Source organism: Tachyglossus aculeatus, chromosome 10 (genome assembly GCF_015852505.1).
Source record: "Tachyglossus aculeatus isolate mTacAcu1 chromosome 10, mTacAcu1.pri, whole genome shotgun sequence".
NCBI classification, from domain to species: Eukaryota; Metazoa; Chordata; class Mammalia; order Monotremata; family Tachyglossidae; genus Tachyglossus; species Tachyglossus aculeatus.
The window spans coordinates 37844323-37862454 of record NC_052075.1 but is presented as its reverse complement, the minus strand read 5'-3'; the positions used below and the strand labels follow the sequence as shown (position 1 = coordinate 37862454).

General features: G+C 45.8%; 1 protein-coding gene across 1 annotated transcript in view; it reads right to left on the bottom strand.

Annotated features, from left to right (window-relative positions):
- KCND2 (potassium voltage-gated channel subfamily D member 2) overlaps positions 1 to 16270 on the bottom strand; it is a 397394-nt gene extending 381124 nt beyond the window's left edge. Inside the window, exon 1 of the mRNA XM_038751939.1 lies at positions 15123 to 16270. Within this exon, the coding sequence (XP_038607867.1) occupies positions 15123 to 16237 (1115 nt within the window). The 5' untranslated portion in view covers positions 16238 to 16270. The remainder of the gene's footprint in view (positions 1 to 15122) is intronic.
- Between the last annotated feature and the right edge of the window lie 1862 nt (positions 16271 to 18132).

The window sequence follows — 18132 nt, the reverse complement described above, 5'->3', positions numbered from 1 at the left end:
TTCCCTGCCCACAACGAGCTGACAGTCTAGAGAGGGAGACAGGCATTAATACATGCACAGTTAGACCCAGAGAAATCAAGTGACTTCCCTGACATCACACAGCAGGCCAGTTGCAAAGCTGGTATTACAACCCAGGTCTCCTGACTCCTCCAGTCAATGGTCAGTCCACTAGACAACAGGGTATCTTAGTTTAAAAAAAAGAAAAAAAATATATATATATATAGTATTTGTTACTCTGTGCCAGGCACTGTGCTAAGCACTGGGATAATATGCAAAATAATCAAGTTGGACACAGTCTATGTCCCACAAGGGCTTACAGCTTTAATACCCATTTTACAGATCAGGTAATTGAGGCACAGAAAAGTTAAATGACTTGCCCAACATCGCACTGCAGTTAAGTGGCAGAGCTGGGACTAGAACCCAGGTCCTCTGATTTCCATTAGGCCGTGCTGTTCTCCTATACTGCAGGATTTGTGTTCCTGAAGGGCCCTGTTCTTTGGAAAAATCATAATATAGGAACTACTGATTCAATGGGAATTAATGGAGTAGGGGAAAAAGGATTTTAAGATAGCGCCTTAGCTGACATTTTAGATCAAAATTCCTAGACTACTGTTATGTCCACCGCTAGCAGAATGTTTTATAACTTGGCTATTCATTACTATTTTACTGTATTAAGGTACAGTACAGTATGACTAAGGCTGAGTCTGGGAAGCTCCATTATCACCTTGACAAACACCAAGGGCACGCACACAATTGTATCTTCTCACACTTACTTGCTCCAGCTTGTACCATATTACATCCTGAACATCCTTGTGTTATGGGAGGAAAATCCCCTAACATTTCTATCATCATATATCTAAATTGTCCAGTGAAAAGCACATGGAAGAGTTGAACTGGATGTACCTTAATAATTTAGAATCTCTTTTCTGTCCTACTGGAAATCCATTTAAAACAATTTTATTCCTAATTTTTTCACCTTCCTTTGCCTTGGAAAAAAGAGTCCATTATTAGGGGTAGGTTTTCAACTTTTGCCAGTAAAACTGTTTAACTGTTAAAGCTTCTTCTCTCCTTAGTCTCAGGATTAGAGCACATTATTATTGCCTAGCCCAAAGTGGCAAAAATAGGAGATTAAAACCAGCATGGGGTCATGGAAATCCCATTCATAGTCCCAGAACTCTTCTAAGAAGCATAATAGGTTTGGTAGATAGTAAAAAGAAATACTTTTAGAGAGATTTAACAGAATTAAAGATAGAGTTGTTTCATCCTGGTAAATTTGAAGATTAAGGTATAATTTTCTTAGGGGCTCCACAAAAGAATTCAGAACTCACTAAATAAATTTAGAACATGCCAACAATGGGCCAAAACCATATTCCACTGAAAACTGAAAAGTACTTAAATTGATCCTTCGAACCTCCTAATGCAAAATGTCAGTAACATTCCCAGCCTCCTAGTGCTTTGGTTCCAGTTGATCTTGGTTGACTTGGAAGCTGATGGGCTGGATTGGTGAAGGAAAGGTAACTGGCTATGACATAGCTTCTTTTTGAGGCTTATGTGTTTGCTGATTGGTCCAGCAGTAGGCATGATTAACTGCGAACACCCCATAATTCTGATATCACTATGATCCCTTTCCCCTCCCTACCAACCCCCACCACTGATAGTTATCTTGGATTCTGGAGACTCCCCCAAGATCACCCAGCCTAGCAGTGGTCAGAGACAGAGTGGGAGTGGCAACCTGAGAAATGCTCTCTGCCAGACAAGGTTGCCAAGATGATGTCAGAATTCTTGGGGCAGGTTCAGAAAGAGAATGGTACAATCGCCCCCGGGGACGGGACCCCCCACCCACCCACCCCCGGCAGGGAGCTGAGGTTGGGAGGGGGCAGCACTAGAAGGGTGGCAGGGAGGGTATTTCTCATTTTTAATATGTAGTAGATTAAATGTTTTGTTGTCTGTCTCCCCCTTCTAGACTGTGAGCCTGTTGTTGGGTAAGGACCGTCTCTAGATGTTGCCAACTTGTACTTCCCAAGCACTTAGTACAGTGCTCTGCGCACAGTAAGTGCTCAATACATACAATTGAATGAATGAATGAACTTGCTGAGGGGAAGACTGTTTGCTCTGCTCTATGGGAAACTATGGCTTCCTACTGCAAAATTCACTTTAGAAAAGTCCTAGTCTGGCTTAGACCTTATATTAGTACCTGGTAGGCTGAGAAGAAATTCACACTCCACTAATAATAATAACAATAACTGTGGTGTTTGTTAAGCGCTTACTATGTGCCAGGAACTATACTAAACACTGGAGTGGATAGAAGCAAATCATGTTGGACACAGTCCCTGTCCCATGTGGGGCTCACAGTCTTAATCTCCATTTTCCAGGTGGGGTAATTGAGGCACAGAGAAGTGAAGTGACTTGCCCAAGGTCACACAGCAGACAAGTGGTGGAGCTGGGATAAGAACCCACGACCTTCTGACTCTCAGGCCCATGCTCTATCATCTCTACCTACACTATTGTACTCTCCCAATCAATCAATCAATCAATCAGTGGAATGTTTTGAGCACTGATTTTGTGCTGAGCATTCTACTAAATGCTTGGGCAAGTATAATCCAGTTGGTAGTCACGATCCCTGCCCTCGAGGAGCTTACAGTACCAAGGAGCTTGCATCGCAAATGCTTAGTACAGTGCACTGTACAGAGTAAGTAGTCAATAAATACCAGCGATCAATGAATCATATTTATTGAGCGCTACCTGTGTGCAGGACACTATACTACTACTACTACTACTAATAATAATAATAATAATAATGGCATTTATTAAGTGCTTACTATGTGCAAAGCACTGTTCCAAGTGCTGGGGAGGTTACAAGGTGATCAGGTTGTCCCACGGGGGGCTCACAGTCTTAATCCCCATTTTACAGATGAGGTAACTGAGGCCCAGAGAAGTTAAGTGACTTGCCCAAAGTCACACAGCTGACAGTTGGCGGAGCCTGGATTTGAACCCCTGACCTCTGACTCCAAAGCCCGGGCTCTTTCCACTGAGCCATGCTGCTTCTCATTACTAAACTTACTAAAGTTACTTAACACTTTGGAGAGTACAACACAACAATATGACTGATGGATTGATTAATAAGCCCAATGAGAGAATGTCCTCAGAACTTGTTTCATCAGGACATTACCTAATTATCATTTAGCAAAGCCAAGAGCAATATTTTCAATTTTGGTGTGAAATATCAGCAGTCAGCTCACTTCCCCTTTCTTCACAGTCACTCTTTCAGAGAGCAGAAAGTCAAAAAAAGATCTGGCACTTACTGTTCAAAGCCTCTTATTAGACTCAACGTAAAATGACAGCACTGTGGAATGACCTCCAATATTGTAATTTAAGTATTAGACTGAGTGAAAAACCCAGAAACCTAGATAATTGCCTAGAATCAGACTCTCATCCTCCTCTACAGCCTCCTTCATGTATATCTGCAGAGTGCAGAGATCTTCCGAAGTCACTGGGAATTTTCGTATTTGGCAGAGATAAATGAAGGAGGTGAGGGAGATAAGAAATTGACCCCTAACATTAATTACATGGGACTACATAATGATTTCTTACCTTCACAACATACTTAAAATGAAGAAATAAGAACAGATATATTTGAAAACACCGAATTCATTTTCATCCAGTGAAGAGAACATTCATGGATCTAGTCATGGAGAATTTTGTGCTGTTCTGAAGAGAACTTTTTTTTTCCAATAGCCTGAAATATTCAGAAGCTGCAGAGCTGTCCCAAACTGCTAAATCTTTCTTCCCCCTTAAATAGAACTAAAATCCTAAATGCTAAAACCATATGATTTTTCTCATGAGATAACATTAACCAGACTCCTCTACATCAGCAGGTCTATCTACAAAATTAATTCTGCTCTGCCATCTCCCAAATGGATCCACATGTAGTGAGCATCACTTATTCCACTTCTAGTGTGGAATTCATTTTCCACTTGAACTTACTTCATTTAAATGCATTTCACAAGGTAGGAGACCAACTTAATCATGCAGTGTGGTAAAAGTACTCCTTATGTATTTTGGAAGATCCTGTGAATTATTCAAAATACATTTCCCCGAAATGTATGCTAAAACAACCCCCTCAGATAGGATACAGGACTCTGGTCTTGTTTGTGAGCAAGACAAGATTCTCAAGGGGATTATTTTCATTACTTCAGAGGAATTCAACTGCATTTGGAATGAACAGTTCATTCCACTGTCTCTGGGCTCAGAAATTTGGAAACCTTTCATCCTCCTCCTGATCAGTGAAGGAAAACGGTTTTATAGACTAGGTCTTAAATAAGAGTCAGTGTCCTCATTCACAATCCACTGAATGATAACGCAAGAAATATGCAGAATTCTTTCCCACCCTCTGTCAATTTTGCTGTCAGGATCCTGATGAAAGGTGATGAGCCTCAATCCAAACTCCATCTTTGTGACATACTGTATCTACCTTCTCTTTCGGGTGTAGCAAAATCTCCATGTATTTATAAGGTTTGACTTCAGTTTTTATACCTATTCTGAAAAATAATTGCCAAGAGATTTGTTCAAGATGTTTTTAAAACTTTTTGATGGGGATTTGGTGCAGGAAAATGTTTTTTGTCAATCAGATTTTAAATTTCATATACAGACCCTAAAACCTGTGGGTAGCTTCAGTTTATAAGTTATATATTGTGGACATGTTTGAAAACTGCATTAACTTGGTCAAGGCACTGGAATGCTATGTGTGAATTATAGATTCTGTCTTTGGTCAAATGCCATTCCCTTCGCCCAAGGATATACCCAGAAACATTCATTCATTCATTCAATTGTATTTATTGAGCGCTTACTGTGTGCAGAGCACTGTACTAAGCGCTTGGGATGTACAAGGTGGCAACATATAGAGATGGTCCCTCCCCAACACCCAATCACAGTTCTGGTACCTTACTCATTTCCATGACAAAACCTCTTTAGCAAGTCCCAAAGTTACAGGGACCCTAGGAGAGGCCAGATGCGGGAGTGGATGGAGGGAGGGATTTTGTCTTTTTCCCACAGGGAAGACAAACACATCTTTCCCTAAGTTCTCAGACCTCTTCTTCCTAATGTCATTCACATTCTTTCCTGTCACCTCCCCACTTCCTTTGCCCTTTTGTTTTCTCTCCTTCACTTCCTTTACATCTTTCTGCCTTACCCTTGCTTCCACCCTCCTTTCCCAGTTCTTCTCATCTCCTTCCCATCTTCCTCACACTCCCCCGCCAGAAGTTCATTCTCCAAAAATCCACTTCAATAAAGAATATGGTGTGCCCAGTCACTGTCTGACTGCATGCCTTACAATCCATTTGAGAAGGGGGATTGTCCCACCAGATCAGATGGACTCCATAATGACCTCGGGTTTGGTGGCCCCTTGTGTTTTGAGGACCACCCCAAAGATCAGTCCCAATTATCTGAAAGTACAGACATGGTTGGTGATGGGTGAGGGGCTTTGAAGACCTGTTTGGGTTTAAAAAGGAATTTTCAAATTTTATCAAATATGGGATATCTTTCTTCCAAACATTACATTTCCAGACTTGGATTCTGGACTCTACAGCTGATGTGAGTCATGGAAGAATAATGAAGAAAGTCCTGAGAGCCATGAAAGGGTGTAGCTTCTATTGGAAAAGATAAAGAGAACTGGAATTATTTAGGTGCTAGACCAAAAGGCCCAAAGGAGACTTAGTCATCACTTTCAGAGGTACAAAAGGATTCCAAGAAGAGCATACTAAGAATTAGAACAGTGTGCAGAATTGTAGTCTCTGGAGATTCCAAAGTATAGGCAACCAACATTTGGGGGAGAATTAGAGTCTTCTAAATTGTAAACTTGTTGAGGGCAGGGAATATGTCTACTATGTTAAATTGTACTCTCCCAAGTGCTTTGTTACAGAATACTGCACAAAGTAAATGTTCAAAAAATATCACTGATGATGATAATGATGATGATGATGATATGATGGCTGAAGGGAAAGATTGATTGGAATAAAAGGGGAGGGTTAATCCATCATGGGAGTAGCCACTGAAATTTAGAAATTCAGGGAATTTTTTTGAAAGAAGCAACTAAATCAGCCAACTGGAGTGAGTGGGAGAGTTTCCTGGCCCCATTCCCAAAGCAGATCTGGTTCCAGATGAGCCCACAGATTTTTAGTAGTGCTGAAAGAAGGGGAGAGAACTGACTTGGGGAAGAGGAAGAAGAAAGGCATGTGAGCTGGAAAGAGTGTATGCAATTATTCTGGGGTAAAACTGTTGGACTGGAAGGTATCCTTGGGTCAAGGAGGGAATACAGTCTAGGTGCAGTAGGAGAAGAGGGAAAGATGAGATCAGCAGGCCCATGACACACTCCATTAACAAGGACCACAAAGGATAATAATAATAATAATTAAGGTACTTATTATGCACTTACTATGTGTCAAGCACTGTTCTAAGCATGGGGATAGATATTTTGTATCTCTCCAAGTTAATCAGGTTGGAAATAGTCCCTGTCCCACTTGAGGCTCACACTCTAAATCCCCATTTTACAAATGAGGTAACTGAGGCCCAGAGAAGTAAAATGACTTGTCCAAAGTCACACAGCAGACATATGGAGAAGCTGGGATTATACCCTGGTTCCCGCTAACTCCCAGGCCCGTGCTCTATATGTTAAGCTGTGCTGCTTCTCAATATCGGACAAGATGGGGCTATTGTTTTGTTGGGGGTCCTGTGAGCAGTTGGACTGTGCTGCCAAGACACCTGAGAAACCCAAAGTCAACCTGCCTTTTATGAGACATAACTACTGCTGCTTCCTCCTCAGTATACTGCTGTCACATTGTGATTTGCAGGGACTGGAAGATGTTGAAATAATTCTCACGCCATGCCAGGTAGTCCAAATAGCAGAAGGTTGGAGGGATGGGAGTATGGAGAGGGTAATCAATCAATCAATCAATCAATCGTATTTATTGAGTGCTTACTGTGTGCAGAGCACTGTACTAAGCACTTGGGAAGTACAAGTTGGCAACATATAGAGACGGTCCCTACCCAACAGTGGGCTCACAGTCTAGAAGTTGAATCTTGAACAAGTGAAACAACCTAGGCTTTACCTCTCATTGTGGGTAGGGAAGGTGTCTGTTTATTGTTGTAGTGTACTCTCCCAAGTGCTTAGTATAGTGCTCTGCACACAGTAAGCACTCAATAAATACAACTGGCTGACTGACCTTAACATCTTGGTACCCCTGTCCCAAAGCAGAGCACTTCTCCAGGGCAATGCCAGAAGTTATTTAATGCTCCCACTGTTTCCTACAAGGGACCTCCTGCAGGACATCAAGACCCCAGTTCATTCTGACCCTGTGTAAATGGGGTGGGTCGCTAACCCCACTTTTTTCAATTGATTTATGCTTTTCATGCCATTTTGGCAGAACGAAATTGAGAATGTTGAGGCCTGATGGTATCTGAAAAAAAAAAGTCCGAGGGTTTCTCTTAAGCTACCTCATGGTTTAAATAGCAGCAGGGCTAAAGCTAGACAGGAGATTATGGAGCAGGGTTTGAGTCAGCAAACGCAGCACCAAAACCTTGACTGAGTCACATATCTAGTTGAAAGCAGATCTAGCTGTGGTGCCACAGAAGGGACACTGTACTTCCTCAGTTGAGTCTAGCCATATAGAATCTGACAGAGCCAAATCTGTTCTCAAAATTCATCCAATATATTCACCAGGGCTCACCCTAGTTAAAAAAAAAATAAAAGGAAGCACAAAGTCAGGGAAGCAGCAAGGCCTAGGGGAAAGAGCACGGGCCTGAGAGTCAGAGGACGTGGGTTCTAATCCCAGCTCTGTCACTTGACTGTTGTGTGACCTTGGGCAAGTCAGTTCCCTCTTCCAGGCCTCAGGTTCCTCATGTATAAAATGGGAATGAAATACCTTGTTCTTCCTCCTAATTAGACTGTGAGTCCCATGTGGGACAAGGAGCGTGTCTGACCTTATTGTCTTGAATCGACTCCAGAGTTTAGCACAGTGCTTATCATAGTAAATTGCTTAACAAACATTATTATTATGAATAACAATCAATTCCTTTGGGCCGTTTCTCAGGTCTGGTGTTTCAGGGCTGAGGCTTGTCAGTCAACCAGAGCAGGAGACTCCCTCCATAATAATAATAATAACGATGATGTTTTTTGTTAAGCACTTACTATGTGCCAAGCAGTGTTCTGAGCGCTGGGGTAGATACAAGGTAATCAGGTTGTCCCACGTGGAGCTCACAGTCTTAATCGCCATTTTACAGATAAGGGAACTGAGACACAGAGAAGTTAAATGACTTGCCCAAGATCACACAGCAGACGAGTGGTGGAGTCACATTAGAACTCACGACCTCTATCATCCCCATCATCTCCCATAAGCAGAGCACTGAATTAGGGATGATGATGATGATGGCATTTGTTAAGCGCTTACTATGTGCAAAGCACTGTTCTATGCGCTGGAGGGATACAAGGTGATCAGGTTGTCCCACGTGGGGCTCACAGTCTTAATCCCCGTTTTACAGATGAGGTAACTGAGGACCAGAGAAGTGAAGTGACTTGCCCTGTCACTTGTCACACAGCTGACAAGTGGCGGAGCCGGGATTAAAACCCACGACCTCTGGATCCCAAGCCCGGACTCTTTCCACTGAGCCATGCTGTTTCTCGAATGAAGACCCAGTAGCTACACTCCAGGTGGTTACAATCTATTTAAGGAGACAAAGGAGCAAAAAGCTCAAGCTATTATACAGAGGGAAAAAGAAAATAGGTAGGCCAGAGGGTTTGAGTTGCTTTTATGAACAACATTGCACTAGAGGTTTGTACCAATTTGGATTTTCTTTATAGTGGGGAAAAAAACAATAAAAAGGCTTTGAATATTTGTCTGCTTAGAGTAAAATGATGGTTTTTCCTTGAATGCAATAGATATTCAGACAACACCCCATCTGTCTGAATATTCAGTGCGTACCTCAATCGATTGAGGAGAATTGGGTTACAAAAAGCAGAGGAAGCATTTTCTCAATCAATTGCATGTGACAAAAAATATGTCTTCACTAAGAGATCCTCTATAATCTCGATGCAATCAATTTCAGGAAGAGAATTAAATGCTTCCTTTTGCCCAGCTGATTAGAGAGGCCCAAGCCTCCCCTCAGACCTCAAATATCCCAGCTCTCAAAATGCCTAAGCCCTTTGGCTTATGTTATGTGAATAGCGGAAGAGTTAAAAGGATTTCTTCCAATTTGCAGCAACCTTAATGGTAACATCTAATTGAATATTTATGTCCTTTCTCTAAGAAACACCTCTAGTCCCAAAAATTGATTCCGTGGCCACCACCCATAATTATAATTGTAATATTTGTTAAACATTTATTAGGTGCCAAGCACTGTACTGAGTGCTAGGAAAGGTACAATACAATCATATTGGACACAATCCCTGCCCCACACAAAGCTTACACTCTATGAGGAAAGGAGAAAAGGTATTTCAATGCCGCAATACCAGTGAGAAAACTGAGGCACAGAGACTTGCCAAAGTGGCAGAGACATGATTAGAACCCAAGTCCTGTGACCCCCCCCCAGATCTGTGCTCTTTCCACCAGGCCATGCTCACCCTTTTGCTTTAATCCCCAGAGCCCAACAGCTTGCATTCTACCAGTTTATGGACATAACTCTCTGAGAGTTACTCGGTCTTTGTTTCAGAATGCAAATACTCAGAGAAACTGAGGATCCACTGAGACAACAATCCAGCTTTCCTGAAGGCTCCCATACCCTGGCTGAGCTCATGGACCGCAGACTCAGCAGGGCTGGATTAAGGTTTTGAAGGTCCAGGAAATAATAATAATAATAAATACTTATGGTATTTGTAAAGAACTTACTATGTGCTTGCACTGTTCTAGGTCCTGGAGTAGATACAAGTTAATCAGGTTGGACACAGTCTGTCTCTCAAATGGGGCTCACACTCTTAATCACCATTTTACAGATAAGGTAACCGAGGCACGGAGAAATTCAGTGAGTTGCCCAAGGTTACACAGCAGGTATGTGGCAGAACTGGAATTAGAACCCCCATCCTTCTGATTCCCAAGCCTGTACTCTATCCACTAAGCCATGCAGCGAAAACCCCTTGTTGCACATAGTAAGTGCTCAATAAATACCAGTGATTATTGATTGATTGAAAGGTAAAGGAGTATATGGAAGTCAGCAACAGGGAAAGAAGAAGAAAACGGAAGCTAGGAAAAGGGGGGTGTAAAAGGGCGAAAGAGAGGGCACCAAACAGGCTCCACTATAGTCACTGACCTGAACCCACAGCTGTCCCCAGCCAAGCAGCGGCTGCTATGGCACCTTTCTCAGGCTGGGCCTGCTAAACTGTGTCTGCTGCCTGCCTGGGCGGTGCTGAGAGAGCACTGTACCCCCAGCCTTAGGAGCAGGGCAGGGGCCTGGAAAGCCAGTCCAGTAAGGACTGAAGGCTAAGTGATTCCAGAATATGACACTCACATTAGTCCTTGTACATCCGACGGCCTGGGTGGGCCATAAGTGAGTAAGGGCCTTAGTTCACCCCCGCTGGGTTCCAGGGGAGAGAGGATTCTCTGGCCTGTATTCAGAACTGTTTAGAGGAGTGAAGAATTAGGCAGGTTCTGAGGATGGGTCAGGGATCTATGGCTAGCCTGCAGGGAGCTGGCATCTTGACTCCACCTTCAGCCCCCTCATCACCGCACCTTCACAGAGCCGACATTCCTGATCAGGAGCTTCTATGACTGGGGGTGTCACACCACTTGCCCCTTCTTCACCCCATTCTTAATCCCAGCCCAACCTCTGAGACAGGACTTCTGATCTGCACACAGTAAGCGCTCAATAAATACGATTGAATGAATCTGCCAGGGATCCAGCAACTCCTGGTAGGAATGCTGCTTTTTCTGGGGAGTCCATTCACTCTGAAAAACGTGACTCATTCCAGATTGGTGGGACTTCTTACTAAGAGTCCACACAGAGAAAGGTGATAGAGAATAGATGAGAGATAGATATAAAGATGGGTATATGATGGATGGATGAATAATAGTAATAATAATAATGATGATATTTGTTAAGTGCTTACTTTGTGCAAAGCACTGTTCTAAGCATTGGGAGAATACAAGGTGATCAGGTTGTCCCACGTGGGCTCGCAGTCTTAATCCCCATTTTACAGATGAGGTAACTGAGGCACAGAGAATGAATAGAAAGATGATAGATATATAAAGAGAATTAATATGATGAATGAGTGAATGATGAGTGTCCTTTGCTGAAGTCCCAGAAACTGTCCTAACTTTTTCCATGTAAATTTTCCTCCAGTTCTTCCACAATGCTGCCATCTGGAGAAAGACGGTTTCTCCTAGATATACTTTCCTACTTCACGGCTAATCTGAAAACTCTAGATAAGGAAGTAGCAGGTTGAATCGTCTTTAACCCTAAAATGCTCTCTGCTGTAAACCTTGGACTGGACCCACTTTGAAAGAAAAAGACAAGGTGTCCTGGCTGTAGAACCTGCCCCAAAGATGGCCATGCAATCTGCCTCTCCAGCGATCACTCCAGGGATGGCTAGGGTCATGACCTGAAGCAATCGGGGAAAATGACCATCTTTGTTCTCCTCTCCACCATGGCGTCCACCTCAATCCACCCTCCCACCTCCACTAGAATCCCACTAGAGCAAAAGGGAGGGTAAAACCCATGTGTGTCTCCATTGCTCAGACTTTGTGTGTCAGACAGATACGTGATAATGTAACATGCAGATGGGGAAAGGCAAGCCAGGGCTAGGGAAGATTGGTGCAGTCAGGAGATAATCTTGAACAGCCCAAAATTATGGGTGGGAGGCGGAGATGGGGGAAAGAGCTGCTACATTTTCTAGAGACACCATCAGCAGCTCCTTTGACTTTACATTTAGAATTATTCACCTTAAAAGTCTTGTATCTGTGGGACTGTCCTATTACCCCATTTAGACTGTAAGCTCGTTGTGGGTAGGGAATGTGTCTGTTTAGTATTACATTGTGATCTCCCAAGAGCTTAGTACAATACTCTACACACAGTAAGTGCTCAATAAATACGATTGAATGAATGAATGAATTACCAAAAGCTTTTATTTATCCTTTTCCTGGATCAGAATCTGCCAAAGTGAATATCATTTCCTATTCTATTTTTTAATCAAAGTTTATGATCCTGTTAACTTGTGCTGTGACGAGGTTTTCTAAATTTGCTGCAGACCATTCAGTGAGGTGCCTATGTGAAAGAGACAATGTAAGTAAGCAAATGGAATCATAAAAAAAAAAAAGATTCAATTCCAAAGCCCTTCCAATTTCATCTGCTTGGAACTAGAAGATTGAGAAACTGAATGATAGTGATGCCAAGACAGAAATCTACACATGTTGCAGGTATACTTTTCACATTTCTTCCAAAGCTTGATCCATTAACGTTCATCCATGTATCATGCATTAAAATACCTTGTGCCCTGAGAAAACAGGTTATAGGCAGAGAGTATGGCCCTTCCTCAGGAAACGGACTGTGGTTTTTCCCACCTTGTAAAGATTGCTGAGATTAACTCATTACCACTATTTATGGGTAGATAGCAACATGGGGTGGAAAAAAAACACAATCTTCCATTTTCAGTAATAGCTTGGTGAGCCCAAAATCTCTACATAAACGGTTCCACAAGATATACACTCAACATTTCCCAAAGCTGTGTAATCTAGCAGCTACAAAGTGCTATTTATTCCAGTTTTTTTCCTCTCAACCAACTATGCAGTTGCTTATGCTTATAGCAAATCCCTGTTCAAATTACACCATCCTAAATAAGGATGTTCCAGGTACACTGTCATCCCAGGTAGTTGAAACATCTTTTTTCTTTCTTTCTCTATTACTTCACCAAACCATTTTACTATGGGAACACTATAGAAATAGTTAAACTACTCTTTCCAGGAAACGAGATAGTTGGATTAGACATGTATCTGGCCAGGTAGACATGATGCTTGCATATTTTATTTTCAAAGAATACGTGAATGAATAATACCATTCTAAAATCTACTTGGGTGGCTTCTCAATATTTTTGCCAACTAAAAGTCTTAAACTGTGACTTAAAGGGGATGTGGGAGTTTTATTTTAGCTACACAATGCTACCGGAGATGAAAATGATTTTATTTTGAAGTTAGAGGGGAGAGGGTATTTAAACATTTTTGCAGATCTCTAAGTGGTCTGCATTCTTTCTGAGACTACACCACAGTTGCACTATTCCTCGGTACCCGTGACCTTTTATGCTGGTCACATGATACTGTTTTCCCTTTATTAAAATTCTTGCATCCTTCAATCCTGTTGTTCTTGCAGACATACATTAGTGTGTACAAGTCCAATATGATCAATCCGATTGATTGATCCACATCAATTCCCGACAACGTCATGGAAAGATGACATTAAGTTATTGACATTTGGGAGGCCCTTGGGGACTCTGAAAGCTGACATGGTTTGGAACAGCTACCAAAAGTGACCTACATTTTTTTTAAGTTGTGGTAATGTCTCAGTATTCATGAAGAACTGAGCATTGTTACTATTCTTTCAAGATGATGTTCCACAAATTATTAAGGTGGCTACTCAAAACCAACACTAACAGACCGTGAGAATATACAAGAAGCTGACTGATCCCCTGTGAATTAGTGAGGAGATTAAATTTATTTCGATTATTCCAGATGCAAATACACCCTGAGAACTTAGAAGCAAAAATGTGTGTCACAGTTATGATTTGCAGTCTTCTGAAGTTTAGTGAGATTTAATTTTCAGAAAATGATGCTAAATACATTAAAGACATTGATGTAACACTGTCACCCCTCTTAAAACTATGTGCCCACTTCGAGTACTGCTTGTTCACTAGAGTCATTTTGAATAACAAAGCCCTTTGAATAACAAAAGATAAGGAATAATGAAGCAGAACCTTTCTCATTATTCTGAAGGTTGGGTGATAATCAAATGGAACTAGTCCTCAGTAAAAACAAGGCTCTTAATTTTTTCAAAGGGGCATATTCATCAGGTCATAGTGTTTAAAAATTGCCAGTCTTCTATGAAGTTTTACTTGACACAAACAAAGAAGACACAGAGATCCATGTCTAAATAGCCGATATACCTGATACAGCATTAGGAAAACTCCAGGTCAGAATCAAACCTAGCATATCTAATTCCAGGTCATACCCTTATGTGGGCTAGTACGTTGCACTGAGTCTTTCAAACACTATAAACTCTCCTTTCAGCCCTCATACCACTGAAACTCCGGCAGCTACTGCAATTGGCTCACAGACTTGCCCCATATCAATCTGCCCCTCCCCTTCCCACACATACACAAGCCCAGCACACACAGAGTAGTGACAGTCTCAGCACTGTCCCCAGTACTGTGACTTCCCTCCCACACCAAAATTTTCCTGGCAGGAAAAGTAGACTCCAGGGAGAAGGATTGGGTGAGAAGAAGGAGAGGGAATGATGGGGGAACTTGGGAAAATGATGAGTTGGAGAGCAGATGACACAAAAACAATTCGGGAGATGGGAGGATTGGGAGAGGCTTCCCAAGGCAGTCCAGATGCCTGCCCCAGAGGGAGTCAGGGAGAAACGAGTGGGAGAGTGGGACTAGGCATTTGTCTAGGAGCGAAAGAGAGGGGATGCATTGGAAAGGGAGGAGGAGAGGAAGGAGATAGAGATAGGAGGGGGAGACAGGAATGGCAGAGACACAAAGAATGAGAGAAGAAAGGTGAGACGGGGACCAGGTGAGTTCAGGAAGAAAAGGAAAGAGAAGGAAAATGGAGAGTAGAAAAAACAAAAATGGAAGAAGTAAAAAGGACAAAAGAGGCTGAAGAAGGAGAACGATTTCAGAAACCTACTTTGCCCATTGATGGATTTTTTTCAAATCCACCACTTGACCAAGATGGTGCCCATTTTCCGGATGAAATTACGACCTCGACACCAACCCAGAGGCAAGGAAAACAGACAGCCTCGGGCTGGTCGTAGCATCATCAAGTAGCCTGCAGGCCCCACCTCCATCTCCCCGGTGACTCCCTGCCCCAAACTCTAAGGTCACCCTTCACCGCGCCACCGGACCCCCAGCCACGCCCTGCCACAGCACCTACCCTAGTGTCGTCATGGTGACGATGGTATACCAGAAGGCCGCGGGGATGCTGGTGAACTTGCTGGCCGAGGAGCCCTTCTCTGCGTAGAACATGACCGTGGCAAAGATGATGATGGCCATGGTGAGGGAGAAGAGCAGAAAACCCAGCTCCGAGGCACAGCTCTTGAGCGTGTAGCCCAGGATGCGCAGCCCCTGAGAATGGCGGGAAAACTTGAAGATGCGGAAGACCCGGAAAACCCGCAACGTGACGAAGGCCCCACTGACGTCCTCGTTGTCGGTCATGACCAGCCCGATGTAGTAGGGCAGGATGGCCACCACGTCGATGATGCTCATGACGCTGCGCACGAAGCGGTAGCGGCTGGGGGCCGCGGCCAGGCGCAGCAGGTACTCGACGGTGAAGATCATGACGCAGGCCGTGTCCAGACAGAAGAAAGCCACCGCGTAGCGCTCCCCGCACGGCAGCTCCTTGACCCTCCCAGGGCTGGAACCGCAAGGCACTGTCTCCACCACGTTGGCGATGACCGAGACGGCGATGAAGAAGCCAGTCACATAGTAGAAGACCAGAGCCATGGTGCTGGTGTGAGGGTTTTCGAAGGCCCGCCATACCCGCTGCCGGGCCGTCATGGAGGGCAGCGCGCTCTCCCCCGTGTTCTCGTTCTCCGCGTCATCCTGGAGGCGCTCGGCGTTCTCCCGTCGCCGGTCCTTGTACTCCTCGTAGCAACAGTCGCCGATGATCTCGGGGATCAGGCCGAAGAAGGCCAGTTCCTCGTCGTAGGCCGAGATGCACTCCTGCCGGGGGTAGTGGAGCTTCCCCGTGCGGTAGAAGTTCAGGATGTGGCGGAAGATGTCCGGGTCCCGGTCGAAGAAGTACTGCTGCGTCTCGGGATGGTAGAAGAAGTCCCGCTCCGAGCTACCCAGCAGGGTGTCGGGATAACGCTCCAGGGTGTCCTGCCACGTCTGGAACTGGGTGCCGCTCACGTTCAGGATGATTAGGGCATCTTGGGTCCGCTTTCTCTCCTGCCTTGGGGGAGCTGGCATGGGCCCCGAGGCCACGGGCATCCAACCGATGGCCGCTGCCCGGGCGAAGGGCAGCCAGGCGGCCACCCCGGCTGCCATGATTCCGGGCGGACTGGGGGCGGGGGAGGGTTAGAGTGGCTTGGAGGCAGGGAGAGGCTGGCTCAGCTCTGGGCACTCTACAGTAAACACATTAAGTGACACCCCCACCTCCTCCTCCCAAGAGGTGCAACACTGTCAACGGAGAACCTAGTCTATAGGTGCAGATGTTACTTCCAAGACAGGGCTGCTGCGAAATCACAAAAACAAGGGAGGGGGGGAGGCTAAACCTCAAAGTAGTCAAGAAATCACACACACACACACACTGCACTCCAAACACCCCACACTCCAAACACCCTGCAACTCAACCTTTCCAAGCTCACCTGCCGCTGTCCCCACTGCACACAGGTGACTCCAGATATCCGTGCAAAGGCCACACAAGGGGATCCTAGTCCTCACCCCCAACTCCCACGGCCCCCTTGACACTTTCCCTCTCCTCTCAACTGTCCAGATGGAGGAGCCCCCCTTAGAGGAGAAAGAGGAGAGCTCCCCCCACCCACCCTCGACCTTATCGTCCACCCTCCACCCCCAGCCCAAGATTCAGTCTCCAGCGACCTGTTGTTCCAGCTCCGGAGGCAAATCACAAACGACGACCCCACATCTTCTCCGTGTCTCCTTATTTCGCTCTCCTCGGGCCTCCACCGAGCCGGGACGGATGGGATTGGGGATCCGGGGGGGAAAAGAGGGGCCGCGTTGGGTGGGAAGGGGGCTCCCAAGCCCCCTACTCTATTCGGAGGGGTGGAATTTCAGCGCTGGGGGGTGGCAACTCTCGGCTCACTCTCTTCTCAAGTTGAGCTGCTGGGAGGTTTCACAGTCCCAAGCCCCCGGGAGCAGCAGCATCTTCATCCTCGGCGGCGGTGGCAGGAGCAGGAGCAGCAGCGGCAGCAGGAGGAGCAGCGATGGGAACGGAGGCGGTGGTTGCCACTGCCCCCCCGCTCAGACGTGCCTCGCCCCCCCGTCCATCCCTGCCCAAGGCTGCCCACGGGGCGGGAATGCGGGAACACTTTGCTTTATCCGGGAACACCCCCTTTCCCTCCCCCCCCCCCAGGAGAGGAGAGGCAGCAGAGATGCTCTTGCTGCAAATCCACCGGGGGCCAGAAACCTCCAGACCCCCACCTCCAAAAAAGGGAGGAGGGTGAAAAAAGCAGCAGCAGCAACAAGTTCCGAAGGTGAAAGAGGTTGCGGGGAGAGAGGGCGAGAGGGGAGAGAATTGGGGGGGCGGGATGGAGGGGAGAGGGGCGAGGTTTGGGGGATCCCGGGGGAGCTGCAGCCGCGGGGAGAGGGCTCAGGGGCCTCTCGCTGCTCCTGCCCCGGGGCCGTCCCCGGGCATCCTCGCGGTGGGGAGGGAGGGATGGAGGAATGGATGGAGGGAGGGATGGACGGAGGGAGGGAGGGATGGAGGGAGAAATGGAAGAGGGGGAGATGCGAGCGGCCCGCGCCGCAGGTGATTGATTGGAAGCGTCTCTCCGTCCTGCCTCTCCTCCCTCTCTCCCTTCCTTCTTCTTCTGCCTCTCCTCCCTCTCTCCCTTCTTCCCTCCCCTCTCTCCCTTCCTTCCTCTTCTGCCTCTCCTCCCTCTCTCCCTTCCTTGCCTCTTTCCTCTCCTCCCTCTCTCCCTTCTTCCCTCCTCTCTCTCCCTTCCTTCCTCTCTGCCTCTCCTCCCTCTCTCTCTTCCTTGCCTCTTTCCTCTCCTCCCTGTATCCCTTCTTCCCTCCTCTCTCTCCCTTCCTTCCTCTTCTGCCTCTCCTCCCTCTCCTGCCTCTCCTCCCTCTCCTGCCTCTCCTCCCTCTCTCCCTTCCTTGCCTCTTTCCTCTCCTCCCCCTCTCCCTCCCCCATATCCTTCTCTCCCTTCCTCCTTCCTCCCCCCCCCCCAAATCCCCTCCCTGCCCCCCGTGTCCCC